Source organism: Oreochromis niloticus, linkage group LG11, assembly GCF_001858045.2.
Source record: "Oreochromis niloticus isolate F11D_XX linkage group LG11, O_niloticus_UMD_NMBU, whole genome shotgun sequence".
Lineage (NCBI taxonomy): Eukaryota > Metazoa > Chordata > Actinopteri > Cichliformes > Cichlidae > Oreochromis > Oreochromis niloticus.
The window spans coordinates 22,287,093-22,310,127 of NC_031976.2; the positions used below are offsets into that span (position 1 = coordinate 22,287,093).

The 23,035-nt window shown below is 41.6% G+C and overlaps 1 protein-coding gene across 1 annotated transcript; it reads left to right on the top strand.

The window, feature by feature from the left end:
• The first annotated feature begins 415 nt into the window (after positions 1-415).
• On the top strand, positions 416-22,768 carry ttyh1 (tweety family member 1). The gene is given in 16 exon segments (XM_005455363.4): positions 416-1,412; positions 5,413-5,577; positions 6,957-7,186; positions 9,907-9,952; positions 9,954-10,019; positions 12,113-12,450; positions 14,095-14,190; positions 14,310-14,382; positions 15,729-15,804; positions 15,998-16,053; positions 16,343-16,435; positions 16,535-16,627; positions 16,715-16,854; positions 18,049-18,216; positions 20,058-20,136; positions 21,706-22,768. Coding segments are annotated over 15 exon segments (1,773 nt in total). The 5' UTR covers positions 416-1,412; positions 5,413-5,442; the 3' UTR covers positions 21,790-22,768.
• Positions 22,769-23,035: the final 267 nt, after the last annotated feature.

Sequence of the window (23,035 nt, forward strand, 5' to 3'; positions counted from 1 at the left end):
TAAACACTATACATAGGCTATATGAGTCAGTGAGTATGCTCTCTGGCTCTCAATCGTGTCTGCACTCCCTCGCTTGCATTATCTCCCTTCCCCCACTCTTTTTCAGTGACACAGAAAAACTAACGCCGCCCCCTCCCTCTTCGCTCGCCTGCTTCTGCCCCCCTCACTCCAGTGGCAGACAAACACCGTAGTCTTTTTTTTTTTGGTTAACTCGTTCTCACTGCAATTCAACATTATGTCGTTAATTTGCCTTTTCTCAGTCCAGTCCAAATCCCCCCCCCCCGCCCGCGACCCAACAGAAAATCTCCATCCGTGCACTCCCATCACTTGTGTCACGTTGTTGCACATTCTCCGCTGCCTCCCAGTCTCTGAATCACTGTTGATGTTGTCCTGCAGCCTCCGCTGAAAACTGGTTTTGCCTACAAATCCATTGCATGCTGCTTTGCCCCTCTCTGTTCATTGTTCACTCCATCTCTGGCTCCCTCCCTCCTCTTTCTCTCAGCATCACTCCCTGGGAACCCACTTTTTTTTTTTTTCCTTCTACTCAGTATTTCATGTTGCCTTTCTCTGCATCTCCCACTCCCCGTTTTCTTCTCAGTGTGCCTCTCTTCCCCCATTTTTCTGTGCATCTCTTCCTCTCATTAGCCCTCATCACACTGAGAGAGGAGTTCACTATTGTGCATCCAGCGTGTGAGTGGATTTTTAAAAATCTCTTTTTCCTGATTTGTTTAGTGCACACAGTTGGCCGGCAGCTTTGCATTTTTACTCTTTCTCTTGTTAATCTGGTCAGGGTTCAGTCTGGTGTTCTGGACAGAGATTGGTCAGGTTGATGTTGGTGGGGGTCGGCATTAGAAGTGCGCCCCAGCTACGAAGTCAGCGAGGGGTTAGACCCCGCTAATCCGCGTTAACAGATTAATTATCTTTGGGTAATATCGTGTCACTGCGGTGTTGTGAAGTCACCTGGGTGTTAGGCTATGAAGGGCTACAGTGCAACGATAAAGAGTCCCTTAGGGGTGTCTCCTCAATCTTAATCCCCCTTTCTCTCTCTCTCTCCCTCTCTCTCTCTTTCTCTCTCTCCATCTATCTCACTCTCTCCCACTCTCACTCACTCGCGCTCACTCAGAGATCCTCTCCCATCCATCAACACAAGCACCTCTCTACTGTCATCAGACGACCAGACACTTATCGGCCATTTAATATTTAAATAACTACCAGAATTGCCGTCTTCATTTTTGTGCTTTTTGTCATATTTTTGGCATGTCTCCAAGCCATTTTTTCTGGATGATGTTTTCTCAAGAGCATCAGGCGGTGATGGCTGGCAGTATACCTCTCTGAGTGGTTAAATATTTCACGGACGCCGGCAGAGAGAAGAGACAGAAGGAGAGAGAAACCTCCCAACGCAACCGACAGAGGTAAGAGACTGACCCCTCTCTTTGTCGATTAGTGGCTTAATTGCTGATGTACGTGCAGAGATTGGCCAATTAAAAGTGTACATTACACCAAATCACAGTGTTTTCCCAATTTGGGCTCACGCTTATCTTGGCAAATATGATTAATGGTCATTACACCATTAGACTGTGTTGCCAAAGGAGATCCATGCTTATCTTTTCCAACCATGACACTTAATAGGGGTCTGCTGCCTATCAGAGTAATGTGAAAATGCTGTAATGAGTTTTATTGCAGTTTCTCAGGGAAATCCAATGCTTTTTCCACCTAACTGGAGTTTCATATGACTTGGAGCTTATCTTTTTTTCATGATTTTCACCATCTGCAGGATAATTTACTGTCATCAGTGGGGACACACTGTGTCACCCTCAACTTCATGCCATGCTGGACCCCTCGCACACATCAAAGCTTTGATTTGCACCGACTTTCTGAGTACGAGCTGCACTTGCTTACCTTCGGTCAGCTGACTTTGAAGATTCATTGTTGCAGTTGAACATTAATTTTGAACATAGATGTGAAGCAGAAATTTATTTTGAGGTTTGAGTGTCCCTTGGCTTTTACATGGGAGAGAAATTCAACTATACAGAGATGTTACTGAATTTCTTCTGGCTGATGAAGTGTCAAGAGGGTTTTTTTTTTTTAATGCTGTCTCATAAATTATGGTTATCAAGGTTGGTCTTAAGAAGCTCCACGCACAGGCTGCTATGTGAACGATAACAGGTTTTATGAGGCCAGACTGCAAACGAGCATAGTTCCAGCAGCAAGCCAACAGCATTACTTATATCTTGTGATTCAGAGAGCTGTAGCCTTATAAAAAAAGAAAAGGCGCAGAATGATTTTCCCCGTGCTAAATATGATCCTAAATTCAGCTGACAGAAGATGCTTCAGCCTTGTTCCCATTAGCTGCCTCACAAAATGGCCCTTTTTAAAAAAAATTCAGACATCATGGAGTCTCGTATAAACCAACTGAGTACATCTTCTGTGTCTTCTGAGCTCTGCACAGACAAAACACAACACATTTGTTCTCCTGCTTTGTTTTCTTTTTATTCATTTATTTATTTATCTCTCAGAGCTCAGAGCCATGGTGAGAATCTGTGGTTTTCCTCCATCTCCTTCACTGTCTCTCGTGTTCTTTCCTTCTTCTTTTTTCGTCTTTTCTCTCCGCCAACTGTGCCTAAAATCACATTTATTTGCCTTCAGTTACGCAATGGTAGCTGGCATAATAACGAGCTGGCAGGAAACATCATGTCAACTTGAGGGTTTTTATCTATGACAACTGCTGAGTAACTGGAGCTCCTCCTGGACTGTAACCACCCCCCACCCCCTCCCATCAAACTTCCATCAGGGCCTCGTTAGGTTTTCCTCTACTTTTTGGGTTGCAGCACAATCCTACCTGAACTTTGACCAGGCATCTGTCATAACTGTGCATTTCCTCTTTCTCACACCCTGACCGGCTTAATTTTGTGCATGAAGTGATACAGATAGCTGCGCTCTCAGGCTATTGACTCATATCTCTTTACCATTAACTATTCAGCAATGGCATTTATGGGTGCTTTTCTGCTTCTGTTACCACTGATGGGCCTCACAGTGACATTCACTGCATTGTTGTTCATCAAAGGAAGTGCTTTTCCACACTGACCCACTTCTCAACAGGTTCTCCTTTGATGTAGAATTAGTCCCTTACTTGTTATGGCTCTCAAAGAGCTTTTACCCTCCAAGTCTGATAAATGCATCTCATAGACATGCTTCAATATAGCTAACCTAATAAATACACTTAAGATAAATGGTACAGTAGGAAATGTAATACTGGACGACTTAGTACAGAAGTCTGTTTACACTGCTGATTTGTGTTGGATGGATGTAGTTCTCACAGTGTGTGAACCATTATGTTCAGCACAGTTTTAATAAGGGAAATGGAGTGTTGGCTGTGATTTGATTTGTGACAGTTGGGCTGCTGGAACCATTAAGGTGAACAGGCTTATTGTAATGGGCTTAGAGAAGCCCTGTCTGCCCCGTGGGTGAGCCGTTAACTCGTTCTGGGCCGCAAACGCCCCAAATCTGAATGGCCAAACTGTTTGGGCTTTGAATGTGACATGTGGCAAAATCCAAACTTTTATCACGCACAGTATTTAGTACATTTACGTGCAGTGGCTCGTAAGAATCAGAGCCACTGTGTGGGTAACTCAATAGGGAGAGTGAAAAAAGTCTCTCTTAAGTAGAACATTGTGCTAGCTGAAGCTACTGGACAAATCACAGTGGCTTTAAAACACACAAAAATCCAACACAGGCCCTCGGTTCAGGCTCTCTTTTTTATTATTGAATACTGATTAGAGGCAGAGTCGTATCTGTCTGTGATATCAGCATTGAGCTGCTCTGTATAGCCTCTATATTTAAGTGACAGTGCTGTTGTTGTGAATGGTTGTCTCTCCAGCTCCTTTGTCGAACAGTAAAGCTCTGACGGTCTCTTAATCTGGGCAGCCGGTATCAGAAGCCTACCAGACTTTGTCTTGCCCTCTGTTCCATCTCTGCTCCTTCATTGTAATGAGTATTCCAGTGTGTGTTTTAGCTAACCGGATTTGCCCTTTGTATTTACCCTACTTTCACCCCCCTCCCCTTGACCAGCTTTAGTAAGATACGCTGAACAGTGGGGGAGATGGTCAAGAATTGTGCAGCGTTTTCTCTTTCATAGCCTTCACTGTATCTTGTCTGTGGTTTTTCTTTACTTTATACTCTAGAAAACACACTTCAGAGACCCCGAACCATACTTTCCCTGCGTGCAGAGCCTTGTCACATACTACTATTCATTATATTAGAGCAAGGAGTGACATAAATAACAATGTTATCTATGTTTCTTTAAGACCGTGCAATTTAAATGTAATTGTATTTGCTTTTTGATCGTATTTGACACTTTATTCGATATTACAAGTGGAGAGAGACAAAATAAATGTGAGGAAAGAGAGTCAGTATGCATGAAAGTTCAGCCTGCCAGATATTGAACCGGGGAGCCAGTGCTGACTGAATTTATGCCCATGTGGTCTGTGGCTAACCACACAACTGTCAGTTGGCCCTATGAAAGATCTCCTTCTCTGCAAACAGGCAAAAAAAGTAAGAAAATTTGATTTCATCTATAAATATTTTTGTCACAAAACTCCACATATTTTAAGTTTTTTGTTTCTTAATTTATTTTAAATCATGTAAACAATATATAAAGTTCATTTAGCAAAGAAAAGAAGAGAAAAAAATGTTGTAAAAAATAAAGCTAATGCATTTCAATATTGCTTCAACTGTTCTGATTCAGTTACATATCGAAAAACTAGTGGGAGGAAGTACACACTTATTTAATCCCACCCAGTTTAAGATGTTATGAAACACAGAAAGATCTCCTGATCATATATTAATGGAAACCAGGAAATATTTAATATTTAAGTTGATTATTAGACCAGTGAAACTAACAAAACAATGTTTTAAACTTAAAGATAAAAGGTAAAAAAGAGAAAATTGCAAACAAAATAGTAACATTTTAAAAATCTTTAGCAAAGCTTAAAAACTAAACAACAAAATTATAAAAGTGTAATAAAACTGCAACAATTAAAAACCAATATGAGCAATGGCTAAGAGGTAATTAAGGGCAACACAAACGATGAGGCACCTTAAGCAAAAGCAACACTAGAAACATATGTTTCTTTTAAAAAAAGTAGAACATCTCGGATGCTGAGATTAGATTGTGTCAGAGCTTGGAATCACAGCTGCTTTGGCCTGATCAAGTTTTCTACTCATCTCAGGCAATCGTTGATCATGAAGTCTAGTTATCACCTGCAAATGATGCTTGAAGACATTATTAGTAACCTCTCTTTCCTCTCAGCTTCACCCTGTGCTCAGGAAGACCTTCATCCCTCCTGAACCTCTTTCCTCTCTTCCATTCTTCACATCCTGGTTATTCTGACCCCTCTTTCTTGCCTCCTATAGGGTGGAGGAGGGGACTGGTGGCAGCAGAAAATGGCTACCATGACTACAGTACCCAGCTATAACCCTTCGCTGTGGGTGAGAATGTGTCACGCCCTGCCCCGGCTGGACTTCTCCATGCAGATGAGGGACAACGTCTTTGTCCCTGACAGCTGGGAGTACCAGCAGGTAACAGACACTTGCCACTCGTGCCACACTGTAACCACATGCTGTGCTGTGGCTGCCCAGTCTGAGGTGCCAGATCGCATAATAATTACAGCCCTGTTACTCAATTTGCAGTTGCAGATACAATGGATATTTTACTGCAACTTGTGCCACATTCTGCTATAAATTGTTCCAGAAATTTCTAAATGTCAGAGCAACCTGTAGCAATATGATAATGGCATTTACAGACCTTTAAAAGCATGCATAATTATTGGTGCAGTATGTCAGATCTTGTCATTTCTCATTTCTATACCTTGATTTTGATGCTTTAATCCCCCTTTTGAATCATACCGATTGGAGGTATTTTATGCAATTTGGTATCAGGTAGTGCAAGATATTCAACATGGCGGGAACTCGCTGGAAGGTTTCCACAGTTGCTATTGTCCTCATGGTCCTGTTTGTGCTGTAAAATGCAAGGGTTCATCCCTCTCTTCCAGCAAGCGCTCATGCAAGCGCTCCAGCTAGCCATGTCTCACAGTGTTTGTGACTTCTCTGCGGTACAAAGACGAGGTGGAGGGGGGGGGACTCAAATTATCCTGCAGAACAGAAAGACAAAAGAAACTGAAAGTGCTCAGAGAGAGGGAATGAGTAATGCAAGGAGGTTTTCCGAAGAGAAAGCCGGGCAGAGAGAGAGCGAGAGAGACAGAGAGAGGGACGGCAAAGTGAGTGAGTGAGAGTGGGAACGAGAGAGACTGGCAGTGAATGTATTTAAGTAGGTCACAGATTATTAATAGAGATTCAGTGGTGTGGATAGAAAGAAAGAGAGGGGGGAGAGAAAGAGAGTGGTAACGAGTGAGAATGTGGGGAAATAGGGATTGGGGGAGTGGAGCGAAGGGGAGGGGCTTCAGAGGACATGAGGTGAGAATGGAGGGAAGGTGGAGGAATGGGGCAGATGGATGGAGGATAATACTGTAGATATGTGGCTGATATGTGGCTTCAGCTGTGTTGATTTTATGACGTGGAGCCTGATGAAGAGCAAAAGGCTGAAATGGTTCAGTGACATTAGAATCCCGCAAGGTGCACAGACTGATGGGCATTCAGGGGTAAAAATCTTTGAAACAAGCATTCACGGTCAAGAATCGCCTCCGGTTACTGAAGTTGCATTAATCCTGTGGGGTATGCATGCATTATTTGTGTCTGTATCCTTGATTTATATCCTCACATCTTTTTTATAACCATCTCCTGCTGTTAGTGGAGGCAGGACAATCTGACAAGCACTGAAAATTAACAGGATTAGTCAGTATTCTTGTAAAAATGGAATCAAAGTGCCATTTTTCTTTTCTTTTTTTTTATATTCACTGACTCATCCTCTGATATTTTCCCCCTCCTCTTCCTTTTTTCAGACTTTGCTGGTTTTGTCCAGTTTATCAGCCATCGCTCTTGTTATCTCCCTATTGGTGGTTCTCTCCTTCCTCATACACTACTGCTGCTGTCACCGTGGTGACCGGAACGAAGGATCAGAAGAAGAGGAGGAGGATGAGGATGGCAGCACGGGTCACGGTTACAGTGGGAAGAAGGGGCGGGGAATCTGCTGTGTCACGTGGGTGGCGGTGGCGGCTGTCACGCTCTGCTGGTGAGAAAGAGTTTTCAGACGTCACTGTACTTCCTGGCAAATGTACACACGACGCCTTTTGGCAGTAGTTGAAGAAGTATTCAGATGTTTTTCTCAAACAGAACCAATCACACTCATTTCTGGCTCATTATTTTTTATCTATAGACACTACTAGAGTCAGTTTGCATCATTCACAGCTCAAACCAATCCTTATCTATCATATACTGGGCCTTGGTGCAGCCCTTCAGTTCATCCTCTCATTGAAAAAGTAATTTTATCTCAGGGCACCTTCCCTTTAGCTCTTTACCTCCTGAACGCTTCAGACCAACCCTTGAAGCTCTTTTCGACTAAACAGTTTCTGTCAGAGTGAGGGTCGTCTCTGCCTATGCAGCTACCTTTGGAAAACCCAGAAACTATTTTAATGGATATCAAACCACATCTTTATTGATATGGGTTAGTCATCATCCATGCACCTATCTGCCTATCCCTCTTCTTTCATCTATACCCATCCATCCATCCATCCATCCATCCATCCAATATTTAATTTACATCAAATAATTGCAAACAGCTAAGTTGCATACCTACATAGTCATTCATCCTCTTTTTGAGTTCACTTTTATTTCATTTTTGATGCGTCATAATTTCTCATTAACTACATTTTAGAGAGCAAAACTTCACAACAGTTAACTCTACTTTCTAATTATAATTTGAGATAAAAACACATGACTACTTTGTACATTTCATCGATACCTTTATGGAGTCTAAAACATGTTTTTCAACCATCTAAAAATACAGCAGGATGGAAATTATACTTGAAGTTAAATCTGTGTGACAGTATATAGATCAGCACACTTGGGTCAAACCAGAATTAATCTGTAATATTTCTTTTGGTTTTAAACCATAATGTTTTAACCATCGTGAACCCAAAGCTTTAAGACTAAAGAATGCAAAAAACATTTTCACAGCTATTTAATTATAAACACTACACACTCGGATATCCTATCAGCCACTCCAACAGTAAACCACACTCTGATTCATTGTCTATTTAAGTGTGAATTTGACCATAATTTGCAATCATGCTCTATTAAAGAAGACTTGAAAATATCACTTGAGACCATAAAGTTGTCAGGAAAGTTCCTGAGGTGTTAAATTAATTTAGAATTAGGGTAATATTCTCACAGTCTTAAATAATATTGGACTGCAGCCACTTAGATCGCCTCCTGTAGGCCATCAGAAGCAATGCAGATTTATAGTGCTTGTGGATTGGCCTCATTTTTTTAGGGAAAACATCCACTTCTATGCAGTATATCAAATAAGTGCATTACCTTAAATATGATAAAATATGATAAGAAAACTGAAATGAAGCTCCCCCTGGAATTAAACTTCTTGTATTAAATGTACTTTGCTTTCCAACAGCAGTGAAGCTGTGAATCACAAGCTGTCACCTCCATCATCTCCATCGTCATGTGTTCTTTCCGTCTCTCACTCAGTCACTGATGTATTTATAATAAAGACTGGCCCAGACAGCAGCTGACAGTCATGTGACGTTGCTGTTTCCCAACCACAGGGCAACAATTACACTGTTAGCTGTGTGTGTTTTGGTATTAAAGTGTGTTTGTGGATGATCTCAGCTCTCCCACCTACGGTACAGCAGTCATTTACCCACCAGTGTTCCCTGCAGCTCCGGTGACCATGCAGTCATCAAGTCAGTACATTGTGTTCACTGTATATTGCACAAAATTGCTGCCTGACATCTGTCCAAAGCACTGCTGTTTAACGGAAGTGTGAGTCACTCAGAGTAAGCTCTGCTCCCCATCAGACGTTTTAAGTCTGAAGCTCAATCCCAGCTGTATAAGAAAATTATAGTGCCATTTAAAGCTTCAACAGCACTTGTTATTATATTCCAGTCCATTGCCTGCCTAGTTATATATACTGAGACTACATCACAGGAAGTAATGTGCTGCCGATTTGATTTCAGCTGCTTTAATGATTTCCACACATGCAGACTGTAGGTGTTTGAGTTGGTTCGTGTCTCCCCCTTATGGAGCATAATGTGATGTCACAGTCATCGTCTCCTCTGATGCTCAATAAGGCTCTCTGTGCTGGACTGAATGAAGAAATTGTGCCGCGGTTGACTGTTAACAAATATTTATTGTCCTCCTGTTTTCTCCAGATGGTGGCCTTTGGCCTCCAGTATGAAACAAGCGTGTGTCATTTTGAAAATGCAGCTACATTAGACAGCATTCAGATTTGACAGTTTGAAATGCAAAGCACACACAGACACAGGCACACATTCCTTCTCTTCCCCCCCACCTCCGCTTTCTAATCTGGGTCACATACTTTGTGGGGAGATTGGGTCATACCATTTCTCCTGGGTTGGAGGGGATTTAATGAACATCTGGCCTGGGCCTTAATCTGAATATTTGAATAACAGAAATGTGTAAACACGTTGCTACGTTTAACATTTTGAATATTTTCCTTGCCGATGCTGTGAGTCATCTTTTTTCTCCCATTATCTGTTTATTCCACTGATGGTATGCTCATCCAGAGCGCACATATCACATCCTCACCAGCTCTATCTCCTCCTGTCACATTCATTTAAAATGTACATACACGCTGAATTAAACATTACATTTATGCCTCCGCTATCTGTTCTCCTGTCCCCCCTCTTTCTCTCTCTCTGTCACCCTCCCACAATGTTTTCATGTTTCCTTTTTTCCCCCCCTCTCTCTCTCATGCAGTGTTGCCATAGGCATCGGTTTCTATGGCAACAGTGAGGCTAATGATGGGGATGTATCAGTTGACCTCGTCTCTTCTCACAGCCAATTATACGCTAGCTTCCATCGATCTGCTGGTGAGTGGTGCTCTCTGCAAGTAAAATGTCATGCAAAGTATCTACCCAGTATGACTCTGTGTGTGTGTGTGTGTGTGTGTGTGTGTGTGAGAGAGAGAGAGAGAGAGAGAGAGAGAGGGAGAGAGAGAGAGAGAGAGAGGGAGACAGATGGGGTGAGTTTGTTCATGAGGTCTGCAGAGAGGGAAAGAAAATCAGATACAAACTTCTGTTTCATTGATCTCTGTGGTCAGACAGTGGTTTATGTGTCAGACAGCTAAATGGCACAGTCCAGCAAATCTGTGCGTATTAAACACAAGTTAGAGAAGATATACTCTGTTCATTCTAAATGTTGGCTCTATTGAAAGCCTATAACAAAATAACTTTAATAAGTACATTAAATGGCATTTTATAGTTCAATACAACACAGCATGGCTAACTGCATAAAAGAAAGAAACTCAGCAAAGCTGAGAAATAAGGTCAATTGAAACAAGGAGCTAAATACTTAAATAAACTATTACATTTAAAAAAAACAGTCCATTTAAATGAATAGTGTAGTGCACAGTGCAATAACGTGGTGTGACAGTGCAGATTTATGTTTACATGAGAGAACAGATTACTCTCTGTAAGGCAGATTTGCTGCATTGCATGAGAAACACCACTGCATGATGCAAAGAATGTACATACGTACGTCAGCTCTTAAACTAACACCTGAGAAACTGTAGGAAGATATGGAAAAAATATATATACAATATGTGGTTAAAAAATGAGACAATCGAGCACACTTCTAAGAATTACACACTTGAAATTGTTTAGAGAGGTAGTGAAGAAAGTTAAGAGAAAGATACTTTATTCAATCTACTCCTAACCTTCAACAAATTAATCTTTATAAGCAGTGTTTCTAGTGATGATTGATATGATCAGTGGAATAATATTTGGCCATATTTTACAACTGAAACGTTTTGCAAATGTGAAACGAAGTTTTCAAGGCTTACAAAATCTTTTGATTTTAGTTAAAAATAAAATCAAGATAATTAAGAAATAAAACTGAGTTTTCCTCAAATTGGAGAATTCAGGTTTGTTTCCAGGAGTGGGCATCCCAAATTACCTCCAGGCTCAGAGTCATTGCACGCTCAGAGAAACTACAAAACCCCCAAAGAGCTACATCTCAGACTCTACAGACATCAGAATGATAAATGTTGAAGTTGGTGGTAGTACAATTAGAAAAAGACTGCACAGGTGTGGCTTGTTTGGAGGGTTGCAGGAGCAAGTCTTTTCTTGAGGTTAGGTTTACAAAGTTGAATCTCAAACCACAAGACTCCTGGAACAATGTCCTTTGGATGAGACCAAAGTGGGGATGTTAGAGAATACAAAGTAACTGATTAATTACTTTATGATCTGGATAATAACAACAACAACAAAAAATCAAATTTCTGCTGAAATTTAACTGAAAGTAACTTTAAATTGTGAAAAGTGCACAAGAGGAAAAAAGTTTATGTATAGCAAACACAGAAAACATCCCTTTTTGTGAATCACTATTTTTTTTACATGACAGCTTTCCTCCACCACTGGAAACATAATGCAAACTATCCCTACAGTTGCCTCAACCTTTGCACAAAGATTTTTTGGGATAAACTATGTTGCTCCAACCTTTCATTCTTTATTAGGGCAATACTTTACTGCAGGAAGTAGTGCTTTTGTAAAGTAAGACTGGGGCATCAGTTCACCCTACAGCAAGATAATGTCCCAAAAACATTAGGTAAGGATAAGGATGATGAAAGAGCAGCACGGCCTCCAAATTAAACTCCTACTTCTGCAGCGTATCACTGCTAACAGGATGCAAACCACAACTGTTCCGAAAAGACCTTAAAATATGGACACAGAGACATAAAGTTAGCAAACACATATGAGAAGTAGTGAAGTATTTTCCCCTTTCCCCTGATAAGTGTAAACTTGCATTATAGACTATGAGAGCCATTGTGAGGCGCCAAGATGTCCAACATCTTTAGCTCTCTGTATCCCGGACCAGGATTTTATGACCCTATGAGCATCATCAAGCTCACTTTGTGGTTTCAGTCCTACTTTACTCCCCTCACATTCCTCCTTCCTCCCTCAAGATTTCAGACACAATTACTGGACTTCAGCTGTCTATCTCTGGACCACTGGCCTCGATGGAGGAGTTATTTACCGGCAGCAAACCCTTCCTGGTTTCGACACGGAACTGCCGGAGGTTATCTGAGAACGTCATCAACCTCCTCTCCTCCATCTCCCTGGCTCGGTCCAGCATTGACACTGGGCTGGGGAATGACAGCAGTATCAGCGGGGCGTCCATCACGCCTCTGACCCCGGTACCGCCCTCTGTGGCGCCTACACTGGTGCCTAACAGCGGCTTAATGGCCAGCCCCTTCTCACCTGGCTGGGCGGCCAACACACTGATGGTCAATGAGGACTACAGGTAAGGCTGCACAGTTCAGGATAATATAAATTAATAATACAGTTTATCAGTTTGAATGACTAATCTATTATTTATGCAGCATTTTCATGGGGTGAAAAGAAGCAGTTCTTACACCAGTTCAAATACCAAACTAGTGCTTTTACAGCCTGAAATAATGTGACAATGTGAGGTTTTGTTTTTTTTTAGTTGTTTATGAGAGAATTATTTGTTACAATTAGAAAAGCCCATGAGATTTATACCCAGTGCTTTAAAAATAAAAATTAACAGCTGCCTCTCAGTTTACCTTGTCAGGGTTGGAAGGTGTTTACGTATTTCTGCAAAAAGCTCTTTGTCTTACAAACTTCCACATGTACAAGCTGTCTGCAAACACAGCCACACCCTTGTTCGTACGATGCTGTGAGAGGCTGCCAGACGTCCTGCCCCAGCCCCTCATAAATGTTGCATGTTTATTAAGATGTGTTTGTTGATGTAATGCCATTTTTCCCCCAGTTATATTATGTCGATGGGCTGCTTTTATATTCCATATTGGAAACATTTCAGTTGATAAATAAAAGCTAACAAGTATATCCTAGCTTAGATAAATAACGTCAGTCAAGTAATAACAATGTCCTCATAAACAAAGCAGATTGTTCCGTTGTTGCAGGGAGAGGGGAAGGAAAGTTCAAGCTCCTCCTGACTCATTTTACACAGGCAGCAGTTTTGATTCTGGGAACGATTGCTGATGACTGAATGTTTATCCAAGATCAGGCGGAAGAATCGAAATGTGATCAAATCTGCCCATTGGTGATTTGGGGGAAAGAAACATACATGAATTGTACATAACACTGGTTAAATTATTATATTTTACCAATTTTTCAAAGAGTATTTTTCTTTCGCCCTCAAAAATTGCTCAAATAAAAGTGAAAATCACTCTTTTCTTGATCATCTTATAATTCATGTCCCCAGTAAAACCAGGACTTTTGAATTACAAACTACATATTAAATGCAACCAGCTCCATCGCAAGCAAATGAGTTCATAACGCATCATTACTTTACCAGGAAGATAAAAAACCAATTTCCACATGGTTTTTTTTCTAGTTGTAAACACTATTGTAAACACTGCTACCACATTCATCCCCATTGTTGAAGCAAAATCATCATGGCCAGAGGATTCAAAACCCATAAAAACACTGCAATTGCTACTAAAAATGCTGAGAAAACAGAAATTTGCTTTCAGAAACTCTGTGGGGATTAATGGGCACAACATAGCAGTTGTGCTATGATAGTAAGATGTGATGTTTTCTATTAAGTAGCTTGTATGTAAGTATGGATTGATGATAAATGGTGATGGATATGTATTTACACAGCCATGTAGAAAGGTAGGTATATGGATGGATAGATAGACAATAGATGGGTGCATCATGGGTAGATAAGTAGGGTGTAAATCTATGGATGGATGGATGGAAAGATGATAGACTGATATATAAATAGACAGATGTAGCTACATGAATGTATAAATGGGTAGATATGGGTGGATGGATAGATAGATATCCCATTTCAGAAAAATGTTGATTAGACTTTAAGTAAAATTTTGGTCAAGTTGCTGTTAAGCAAGGATTGATATTGTAATTCACACACAGTAATATGTGTGTGTGTGTGTTGTAGGTGGCTGTCTTATGTGTTGCTGCTGCTCCTTGACCTCATAGTTTGTCTGTTCATCCTGCTGGGACTCGCCAAACAAGCCCGTTGGCTGCTCATCCTGTGAGTACACACACATTTGTATCTTTAGACACATACCACACAAAAACTGGATTGATTGCAGTGGGTGTCCTCTTGGTTGAAGAGTTTCTGTCACCCCCACCCCTCACCCCCCTCCACAGGATGACAGTGCTGGCTTGGCTGGCCCTCTTCCTAAGCTGGGGCTCCCTGGGTTTGGAGACAGCCACTGTGGTGGTGAGTAGACTCAGTAAAACTGCGATACAGGGTGGCTATAGCGGAGAGAAGAGAGCTTTAGGAGGCCGACCCCTGATGGCAAGCCAAAGTAATGTGCATATGTGTGCTTATGTGTGAATTCTGTACCTATTGTGCTAAACTGTGAAAAGACCTGCCTCCTAGGGAACACTGCAGTCATTGCAGAGGACCAAGGAGGCAGGAAAATGGGGCAGAGATTAAAGATTCAATGTGCGTGTGCACGAGTGCGTTTTCGAACAAAGTGTGTTTATGCAGCAAAGTGCGTGTTTTACATGCAAGTGTGTTTGCAAGTGTGTGGGTTGTTGGCTTCAAGAAGTAAAGATAGAGAAGTGCTTTCAACAAGAGTGAGGAGGGGAGAGGAGGAGCAGGAGAGTGCATCTTGAGATCGCTTTTAGAGCGGGAGCAAGCCGAAGTAAGTGATAGAGAGAGACAGAGAGTGGGGAAACCATCAGTTGCAGAAGGCATTTGGCTCCATGAGTCTTTACAGCGAGCATACAAAAAAAACATTGTACTGTAAAATAAAGTTTTGAATGGACAGTGTTTGGCTGACGGTCTACTTATCACTTCTAAAGAAATTCCATCACTGTGCCATTTGTTATCATCAGCAGTCAAAGCACAGTTTTAGATGGTGACCTTTACCAGTAACAAAGAGCATAAAGAGCATTTTTATGTCCAAAACAGAGGGCTGTCCATATTAACTATTTCTCTTTTAAAAGCGCCCATTCTCTTTGAAGAGGAGACTTTGTTGGTGTGCGTGTGAGAAAAGAGTAAAGGGTGGGTGTTTTTCTGCATGGCTGCTCAGTTTAAGAGTCTCAGTGTCATGTGGGGCTGCCGGGAGATGTCCCAAGGCCTGCGGGTCCACACAGGGCTGCTCTGTCCCTGGTCACTGACAGGGAAACAATAGGCCAGCTGTGGGCCTCTCGACCTTATTCTGGCCACCATCATCGCTTTCTCAATCCGTCAGCAGGCTCCCTGTGTGGCTCTTGCACCCTCTTCTGGTTGGGCGATCTCAGGCTGAGAGAATTTGTGGGAGTGCACTCTCTGAACCGAAGTGCGCCAACCTCAAAAACAGAGATGATATTAAAAAAGAGGCTAAATGAAAGAGTGATCTAACAGCAGGAGAGGGGAGGAGAGCATGGGAGGAGGGGGGGTGTCGATATTTGCTGCTGTATTGTCCGATGGTGTCAGTTATCTATAGAGACAAGTATGTCAGTTGGTCACTGTGTCTACAAATGTTTTCCTATCTGATCATTTCTCTTGCCCTCCCTCTTCCTCACTCTCACTATCCTCCTGTCATCCTCTCTCACTCTCCCCGTCACTCTCACCAGGCTCTCAGTGACTTCTGCTCAGATCCAAACGCGTTTGTCCTTAACTCCACCCAGTTCAACAGTGGGACCAGCTCAGGTACAGATTCCCTCTCTGAGCAACGCTTTCTGGAAAATCTAGTTGTTTTCCATGCCTGCCATGCACTTGATTTACCCCCTGCCCCAAATGTGCTTTTGCTAGCAGAATCCAATATAATGACAGACGACTGTTTCCACATTTTTTCCTATTGTGCATTGATCTTTTGTGCACTGCTGTTTTGTTGGCCACCCAGACGTGTTGGATTATTACCTGACCTGCAACAGGCGCATGAACAGTCCATTCCAGCAGGTAATGCCACCTCTGCCAGTCAGCGTATTACATTTGCAGGCATTTGCTGATTCTCTTACCCAGAGTGTTTTAAAGGGAGTGAGCAGATAGTATCTCAAAGTTTCTGAAGGGCAGTTGGAGGGGAAAAAAACTGAGGACAGGATGCACAGCTGTTGCTACATGTCCTGTCCTTAAATGATTTAGTCCCTCGACAAGTAGCTACACTCTCAGCATATTAATGCTATGTTTGAGATACAATGCCAAATAAAACCTCTGATTTCCACTGACTATATTGACTTGTTGGCTTTAGCTGCTGACCCAGTCACAGAGGGCACTCTCAAACATTCACACACATCTCTCCAGTCTGGACAGAAATGCTCTCACACAGTTCCCCAAAGCCGAGGTATGTGCACTACTTACTTTTATGAAATACTACATTTTCTGCACGTACACCGCCTCCTCAGTGGTTTTCTCACATTCTGGAATTTCTATGTCGTTGCAGAAATCACTCAGGGATGTTCAACAGATACTCAACTCAACAGAGGGCAACTTTCATCAGCTGGTGGCACTACTGAACTGCCGGGGTCTGAATAAGGTGATCAGAAGAGCTCGGCGCTGCTCGCTACTGTGCTGCTCTATTCTTATTTATTCATTTCTTTATTTTTCTGCCATTTTATTGTAGGACTACATTGACTCATTGAAAGGCCTGTGCTATGACGGGATGGAGGGATTGCTCTACCTCTCCCTTTACTCTTTTCTCTCTGCTCTGGCCTTCACTGCCATCCTCTGCTCTCTACCTGGTGCCTGGAGGAGCTTCCCCAGGTGAGAAAAGAAAACCGTGAAGTGGACGTCTCCAGTGTAACACAATAGAAATGTGGGGTATAAATGCTGACACTGAGAGCACAAGTAAAAGTAGGACTTTGTTGTTATGTCTTTAAGAACTGGTATTTAGTAGAAGTTATTTACATTTGTCTGATTCACAGTGTTGTTATTTAGTTTTGCCTATTTTGCCTAGTAATCCATTTCCTCTAGAAGTGTTTCTCTGTAGCAGATATTGGTGTTTGATATTTTAAGCATGAAACATCTTGCAGTGTATTCTCCTGCTAAATAAAACCTCATTTTTATTTATTTATTTTGTGCAGATAGGTTCAGTTTAGTATTTTTGTGCTTAGCAAGCCCACAGGAGCAGGGGTGGGTGGATGGTGGAAGTGGTAGCTGGTTTTCTCTAAATACATGAAATCTATTTGCACCATTACCTATTACAATTCCATTCAGTTCAATTTAATTTATATAGCCCCGAATCACAGCATCAGTTGCCTCAAGGTGCTTTATAATGTAAAGAACCTACAATGATACACAGAAAACCCCAGCAGTCACACCAACCCCCTGTTAGAAAGCACTTGGCGACAGTGGGAAGGAAAAACTCCCTTTTAAGAACCATCTATCATGACCAGTTACAGTATAACAAACGGGTTCTTAAAAGTAGACAGGGTCTGTCTCCTGAATCCAAACTGGGAGCTGGTTCCACAGAACAGGGGCCTGAAAGCTGAAGGCTCTGCCTCCCATTATACTTTTAAATACTACAGTAACCACAAGTAAGCCTGCACGCTAGTCTCTGTCAGTACTCTCGCTGCAGCATTTTTGGATCAACTAAAGGCTTTTCAGGGAGTTTTTAGGACATCCTGCTAATAACAAAACACAATAGTCCAGCCTAGAAGTAATAAATGCTTCTAAAGTTCTTCAGCATCGCAAGATGATTCGAATTGGCTAATTGGCTCTGTGATTAGTTTGATTACATGGAAATTTTCTTTGTTGAACATTTGTACTGACATACATACTTTCTTGTGCCTTTCTAAAAATGTCTTCATCTAAATACTTATTAAAAGCTGACCAAGAGAATTGGATGTCTTTTTAAGTTCAAAACAGAATCCAGTAGCTTGTGCGTCAAACAAACACAAAGACACGGTGGTATCGTCATATTTTTGCTCTTTTTCTCTCTTTCATGGTCGCCGACAGTGAATCAGAGGAGTACGAAGACTCAGACAGCGAGAGTGAGGACCCCTTCACTTCCCATCAGGCACGTAGACAGACGTCCTCGGGGTCTCAGCGAGGGGCCATGGCCCCCTTCTATAATTACCCGGGGGCAGGGTGGACACCCCCCTTTTCTAGCGCGCCGCCCCTCCCGTGAGTAACACAGACACACAGACACACAGACAGACAGACAGACAGAGAGAACGTGCACACACACACCCTAAAAAATTTTAAAAAAAAATACAAGAGGAGGAATTTGCTGAAACAGATGTTTCTGTTTCAACATCTGGATCCATGGACAGCTTTTTACACTGGTGTCTCCCCCGAGCCCCAGACTGTAAAAGTCCAAGAAAATATAAAACAAAAGAGTAAATTCAGAGACTGGCGGGGCACTGTTTTTGTTTTTGTGCAGACACATAGTCTTTTTGCTGAAGTTTGAGATCACATCCCGCCTGCCTTCAGAACATTATTACAGCACAGTTATAGCTATACTGATGAGTGCAGGACAGTCAGCCAGGTTCAAACTCTCCTGCCTTAAACACATGCACACACAGGATTAGGCTGAATCCACAGAGCTGTCAGGTTAAGCACATGCATTGCAGACAGACACACAGACAGGTCATTATGGACTACAGCGTAGGCAGAGAAACAGACACAACTCCAGAGGTCTGTCTGTCTGTGTGTCTGTCTATTCGTCTGTCGAGTGTTTCGGGACAGACGACGTAGGCCACTCGGTCATTTCACAGATCTCGTCTCAAATGGCGTCCTGTCTCCTAAACAGCAGTGCGCTGCTGCTGTGTTGGGTGGGGGGCAGGGTGTCATTGACGAGGATGCGCTCGTAAAAACTCCGGCGGTGTGAGGCTCAGGTTGACTATAGGTAACCCCTCCCACACACACCCTCCCGCATCACTCTCATCTCTCACCTCGTTGTGGTCTCCAAACCCCTCAGTTTACTATCTCTCTTTCTGTCCTGCTCCTTTTTTTCTTCATAATTCCTCCTGCTTCCTGATTAGTTCTCCCTATATGGAGGACCGAAGCAGCCAAAATAAAATAAGCATAAAGAAGTAAATAAACTACTCGGAAAAATCAATGATTATACAAAAGGAATATTTAAGAGAAGTGTAGGCATGAACAAATGCATAAAATGCAAGAGAAATTCATGTTTTTATTAATTAGTTAAATAAATGAATTTAAAAATAAATAAATATGTAAAAAGGAAAAGTACATAATAGAAACATGAATATCAATTTGTGTCGTATTTTGTAAATCTATCAGTGTCTACATTTCTTTTTTTTTTTTAGAATTATACTCATATATTTACTTCCTTATTTATATTTATTTTTGGCTGTTTCAGTCCTCTGCATACCTTCAATTTTCTCATCTTATTTTGTTTTACCCCCCCCCCTTTTACTCCTTTATGCAAAAATCAAAGTATAGTTAGTGCTACTAATTTTACTTACTATCCTAATGCAGTGGATCATCTTGACTCTATATCTGATATTAATGCACAAATACAAAGACACAAAGAAACTCAGCTAAATACAGTCCACTCCTCTTAAATGGAAGCTGCTCAGGACTGCTTTAAAAGCTTTCTGGGTTTTATCATGCAGATAAACAAATTCATTAGCAAGGCAAAATCATGGCTGAAATGCAGCTGCCGATTCATACGCAGTCCTAAATGCGTGTAATTGCAGATTATTGTGCAAATCCTGTTGTGCATCAGTCAGGAGTGGACTGTACACCTGCTGCTGGTGCTCACAGTGTCCTGCCTGAGTGCCGGTAGTACTAATAGCTCTGCTGAGTGCTGTGTTGTCTGCACTATTTTTCTAATCGTTCTTTCTCCTTTTTTCCTTTTACCTGTCCGTGGGTCTCGTCATCCTGCGGTCCTCCCCCCAACCCCCTTCTGTCTTTCTCAATGTGTCTCACCCCTTCTTTATCCTCTATTCGTCTTCTCCCGCTCTCTTCTGTCCTTGTCTCTTTCTATCTCTATACAGGACTCCAAACGTTTCCTCCAATGGCAACCCTGGCTATGAGAGCCTACCCTTGACTGACAGGCAGTCCCCACCCCCCTCTGTGAGTTCCTCTGTACCTGTGACACCATCGCACTCTGTGCCATTTTTTTCATTGCTGTTAGTGCTCACGCTTGCTTTGATAACGAGTAGCAAACGGACCAACGTGGTTCATTTTTCACTTCAACGGTTTAAAACTTTTAAAACGTGCAAAGCATATCAGGAAGAACATGTTTTGTTAGTACGAATCTGCTTATTTAGTAGCATCATCGTGTTTTATGATCAACATTTGTCCATTTTGAAACAAAAACTATCAACGCTGGTTGTTTTAAAGCACATAGGAAGGTTTCAGGTTTATGATACTGTCAGAGACGCTGTATGACGACCTCCTGAACACCTTTATCTGCCGCAGATCAAGGTGCCACAAAAATCTACTAAGTGACCTTGATCACGACAAGTTAGTCGTGCTCAGCAGTTTTACAATGCTTTTAACAAGGTTTCAGCTGAAGTTATAGAGCACACAGAGTACAGACTTGCAATCTCTACCATCATATAACCTCACTCTAACAGGTGAACAGACTTTCACTTTTATAATGACAGCACAAGTAATTCTTTGAAAATTCAAATCTTCCTGGCAAAAGCTGTAAGATAGGGTTGAAAGACCAGGTGGCATGATACGGGCTTATTTTGCAGCTACAGGACCTGGGCACCTTCCAAACACAGAGTCAACCATTGAACTCTGTATAACGAAGTACTCTAGAGTCAAATGTGAGGCCATCTGTCGAGCAGCTAAAGCTTGGCCCAAATTCTGTCATGCAACAGGACAATGATCCCAAACACAGCAGCACATCTGAATGACCAGAAAAAACGAAAGAATCTAGGTGGTGCATGGTCAAAATCCAGACCTAGACCTGATTGAAATTATGAGGTGGGACCTTAAGAGAGCTTTGCATGAACGAATACCTGCAAACCTCAATGAACTGAAGCAACGCTGTGAAGAAGAGTGGGGCAAAAGGGCTCCTTTATGATGTGAGGGACCGATAAAGTTATGCAGAAAGAGCAGTTAAAAGTGCTCCTACAAGCTGCTGAATCATGGGAGGTACTTGAAAACTTCCTTTTCACATGACTGTATGACTCGATTTCAACAAGCGAGCAAGCTTTCACTTTCATAATGACAGCTTAAGCAATTCTTTGATGTTTCGGCAGACTTCAGCTTCTGACAAATGCTGTAAGATGCGCCGGGAACAATGCCAGTCAAGATTTTGCTTAAAAAAAAGAACATATTTGGATTTATAGTCTAGTTTATGGACTATAACCTGTTGCTTCTGAGGAAAGAATGAAGTAAAACAGCAATATTTACTTCAGACCATCAGTTTGTGAGGGCCAGCCGATCTGTCACACATATATATCCCAGAGGTCAGAATCAGCTGGCTAAAGGCTAAAAGAGCTGAAAATAAAACGGTGATGCTTTGAATGAGCATAATAGGTGCCGTGTTCTGCTTTGGGTGAGCCAATGTTCACATGAATGAATAACAAACGTCTTTTTTTTTTCTCTTTTACTTTCTCTCCCTGAAACTTCGGACCATCTCGACCTCTCGTCTGCTGAACCCCGTCCTGTTCTCTGGAAGCGCAGTACTCTCCCAGCATGCTGACTGGTTACGGGGGAAGTCAATCACACCCCAACCCCGCCCATTCGAGGAACCTGTATTCACGTTGATTATTATTATTTTTTGTTAGGAAATGTATAGAAAAAAAATGTTTAGTTTTCTTATGAATGGACACTTTAATGAAATGAAAAAGAAACTAATCTAAATAAAATGAATGCTAGGTGTCAAAGTGCGTAACGTCAGTACCACTGAGTATTATCATTATTACTATTATTATTATTAAAAGCACTTAAAAGATACAACCGACAGTGATTCTGCTGCTTGGTTATGCTTTAAACCAAGTGTGCTTGGCCTAAATTCCTCCCTCCCTTTTGTCCAAACTGTGTAAACTGTGGTGAGCCAAGTCAGAATGGTATTGACGTTACTACGTTGTAGTTTTATATTCTTAAATGTATCTGTACCACCACTTTATTTTCGAGTTTTTATATAAATATTGTTGTAGAAAAGCACTGGCACGTAGCAACAAGACACATTTTTTTCTGTGAATGGTTATGCAGTTCCTTCACTTGGTATGATTTTTTTTTTTTAATTACTTTTTATAGGTGGCGATTCTGTATTTTCCTCGTATTACCTTATGGTACTCTGTATATCTCTCACTGTCTGTAATATCTGAATAATCATGAATCTTTGCTCTTTAAAAAAACAAAACAAACAAACAAACAAAAAAAACTTGAGGGCTGCCGTGACTCTATTTTAATGACGGAACGGAGAACCGCCACCCAGTCTCTGAGGGTGGAGAACTAGAAATCCCATGCCATGACAGCAGATACATAGCAATATGAATCTTGCTACTGGTGCTGCAGTAGCCCTACCATAACTAGCAATAATAACTATGTATAGCGTTGGATTTCTGAGATCTCTCCAAGAAGTTTTTGTGTATATATGGTACCGGTGTGAGATTTCATCGAATCCCTCCCTCTTTGACCCTGTTAACCCTTGAATTGAGTTTGTATGGTTATCAATGCTCCTTTTGAATGGCATCCTTTTACACTCGAGAGTCTAATATAAATAAAAATAACTTCAATAACCTGACACTGGTCTTCATCTTCATGTCAACGCAATGCCAAGAAAAAACACACACACAGAGCACGCTTTGCAAGAGACTTGTACTTAAAACAAAAGGTCAATGTTTAATATAAATAAATTTAAATATTATTCACCTCTGAGCTTAAGTTTATGTGTAAGTTATTCACTAGTGTGTATCAGAGACAGCGCTCATATTCTTTCAGATATGCATAGATCACTAGGGGAGACAAAACAAGTGTAGCGCCTACATACAGTCACGTGTCCAGTGTT